Source organism: Taudactylus pleione, unplaced genomic scaffold (genome assembly GCF_031769625.1).
Source record: "Taudactylus pleione unplaced genomic scaffold, aTauple2 ptg000138l, whole genome shotgun sequence".
NCBI lineage: Eukaryota > Metazoa > Chordata > Amphibia > Anura > Myobatrachidae > Taudactylus > Taudactylus pleione.
Window position 1 is genome coordinate 9765795 of NW_028284540.1, and position 3412 is coordinate 9769206.

The 3412-nt window shown below is 38.6% G+C and overlaps 1 protein-coding gene across 1 annotated transcript; it reads right to left on the bottom strand.

Moving 5' to 3' along the window:
* Positions 1–229: 229 nt before the first annotated feature.
* On the bottom strand, positions 230–2328 carry LOC148522831 (fibrinogen-like protein 1-like protein). Its single transcript, XM_088473642.1, has 2 exons — positions 2151–2328; positions 230–927 (listed from the first exon to the last, which is right to left on the bottom strand). Exons 1-2 carry the CDS (start codon positions 2326–2328, stop codon positions 230–232), a joined length of 876 nt encoding a protein of 291 aa, XP_088329768.1.
* Between the last annotated feature and the right edge of the window lie 1084 nt (positions 2329–3412).

The window sequence follows — 3412 nt, forward strand, 5'->3', positions numbered from 1 at the left end:
TTATTGAATATTGTGGTACATAGAGGATATTTATAAAACCAGTGAAAGGATGGACATACTGTAGACAAATAACTTTTTTAGGTTATATTTTAATTGAACATTTACACAGTAATTTTAAGAACTGCAAATCAACATAGAGCAGTTCTTGTTTTATTTCAACAGCTATACCTTATGATTGTGCTGAGTATCTGAAGGTGAGATGTGCTATGATGGTTGAGTAAGACACCAACTAGCTGTAATGAATGGGATAATATTCTCCAGCTCCAGGCAGTGGCATTGGCGAACAATTCTTGCTGCCTGGCTTTATCATGATACTAGTAGCCATGCAGGGGTTGTTCTCATCACACAAACCTCCCCAGTAAATAGTTTGGTCAGTATTAAGGAGAGCAGAGCGACAGCTGTCAAACCACCATCCTCCTTCTAATACTTCTGCACAGTTCTTATTCCACCTGTCATTGTCCATGTCTGTTGTGGAGAACTTCATGTTATCATGTGTCCCTGTTTCATTCGTGATGGTCAATGCATCCCCGGCATTCCCAGAGTAGTCTCCTAACCTCAGACGGTAGCCACTGCTCTCACTGTCCACACGGAAGCTAGAGTAGTCTGCATAGTGTCGATTACCCAGACTATCGACCAGTAGGAACCTGACCGTGAAGGCATTCTGTCTCGTGATGAGATAAATTAACTCATTGCCCAGCCAGTGGTTTCCCATAAGATTACCAAACCCATTTCTGTAGGCCGTCCAGTTCTGTGATCCAAAGGACTCGTTCTGCTGTGTGTTCCTTTGCAGGACAGTCCAACCGCCTCCCTGAGGACTCAGGTCACAATATACCACCAGTGGGGGGGAGTCTTTGGGCCAGACCACATAGAGTCCACTAGTTCTTCTCCTATTTAGATAAGCCGCTTTGCAATCTTTTGCCACAAGTTCTGTGAGGAATAAAACAAGATGGTTATCAATAACACATTGTTTTAACCAAAGCATTGTCAACATAGTACTTATATTAGTTTTTAAGATTTACTTATTTAAATCAGAATGCTAACTCGTTATATTGTTTTTGTAAGCTGTCAAATGTCCTCATGACATTGTAAGCGGTCTAATAATTCCCTTATTATACACTTCAACAGTCCACAATCTTTTCAGTTTCACTCAACAGTCCATTTAAGCTTATTTGTCCTTTAGCATCTCTGTAATTACTAGTGACACTGTACCTCTGACACCAGCACTGCCTAGTCTGAATTGTAAAGCTAAGTGTACTGGTGTACCCTGTTAGGTATATATTTTTTTTATAGTTGTGTGCCCCTTTAAAATGCGTAATTGGAATGAGTTATTGGGAGATACAGTTAATATATAATAATTAAAAATGCATTTTAATAAAAAAAAATGTATGTGAAGTTTTGCAATGAAGGAATTTTTGATTAGAATGTGTTATAACAGAGGGCCTGATTCATTACGATACACAACTGTGATAACAGCTGCGATTACGCACGCAGACCCACTGCGAAAATATGCTAATGTTTGCAGTCGCAATGCCATCGTAGCCTAACATTAGGACGCCCACTGCCCCTTACTCACATCTGTAATACTTAGCAAAACAGCTAAACCATCTGTAACATTACTGTACCATCATAGCCTCACACACACTTGCACAAGGTTAGACCTTACTCAGAAATCTTGTAGCACGCATTGGGAGCTCAAGCTGCGTATACCAGCGCAGTGGCTAATTTATGCATGCCCCTATAATGGCATTCAAATGCACTGACACACCTGCGTTTCGCCAACCACCCCCCATCACCACCCCTAAATGCTCGCTTCCTGTCAATCACTCTGCGATGGGTCTGCGTAGTGTCTGCGATCACAGTGAGACCTTGGCGCACTGCAATGGAAGCACAGAACGCAACAATCGCCCATTTGCGTGTGCGTTATTGCAGTTGTGATCCTTAATGAATCAGGCCCAGAGTTCACCATCTTTGCTACTACAATATATGAGACGGTCTTGTAACTATAATATACTGGGGAGAGTTTGTGTAGCGTGATAATTTGGCACCTCCTGTTTAAATAAACATTTGTGAAAATGCAAAAATTAAACACATGGCCATATGTTCCCTACGTTTAAGGATGGGATATTACTCCTTTTAATGTTGTTACTCACCACGGAACACCCCTGCATATGGAACATTGTGCAGCCCCGCCAGTTGCTCATCATCTAGCAGGTGTTTGTTAGCGATCTGTCTATACAGCTCATCCCGACTCACGAGCGTCAGCGCTTCGCATGGTTTTAGGGTGCAGGTGAAGACGAAGCCAAGGTAATATACCCAGTGAGGGAACATTCTGGTAACAGAGAGCAGAAACCATCGTCATTTTATACCGTTCGGGATTAGATACAAAAACATCAGCAAATCACAGACGTAGCAAAAAAAAAGTTGTCCAAATATTTTTCCACCTTGATCATAGGTTTTAATAAGTTGCCTTAAACATTTAAGTATAGTCAAATTTAGTTTTCCTACTCAGAGAGGAAAAACTGTTCCAGACAGATTTGCATCATTTTTCTGTGTCTGCACCATATCAGATATTCTATAAAAAGATGTTGAAGTGGTAAGGTAACTTTAGACATAAATCAGGTTTATAAGGTCTATCTCATATTGTCAGTTACCAGCCAGGGCAGTTCTGTTACTGTCTGCTCCAGTCTACCTTCAGGAGCCCAGATGCTTTAATTCAGCATCCACACATAATGAAGATCCAGGATGGAAAACTGCAGTTATTGCTCTGAAGTCATCATTACTTTCCATGCCTGGTTCATGGCAGGTAATCAGTTTACCCAATGAGTTATACTCTTTATAAAGTGAATAAAATAATAGACGAAACAAAATATTTAGAAATGGGAAAAGCTTCTGACTCCTATAATATTAATAGTGCATTTTTTTTCTATGAAACTAGGTACAGGTACACTACTAAAGTTTCAAGTTGATACAAGATTAATAGCAGCTTCCATACTCTGGACAGGTCTTTAAATGGTTATTTTATTAATTTCCGAAATTATTTTTTTTATATTATTACTGGAAGCAGTTCAAGAATGAAAAATGATTCCACAACAAAAAAATCTGTAATGCGTACCATTGAGTACTATCAGTAAAGAGCATTGCTAATTAGTATGCAAAAAGCTACTAAGAAATTAATTAATTTGATCTTTATAAATTATTGCCAGTGATTTAACTTTGTATTGCTTGAGGTTACAAATAGTGTTGTTCTCTATATGATGTTTGAAGTGAGACCTTTATTGTTTGTCAAATTCAATTTTGATTATTGTGTTTTTATTTTAACTTTATTAATTTATTTTAATGCTACTTATATATAATATACAGTGTTATATTGATAAGCAGTGGATACATTATTGCAACTTTGAGTGAACGCTTT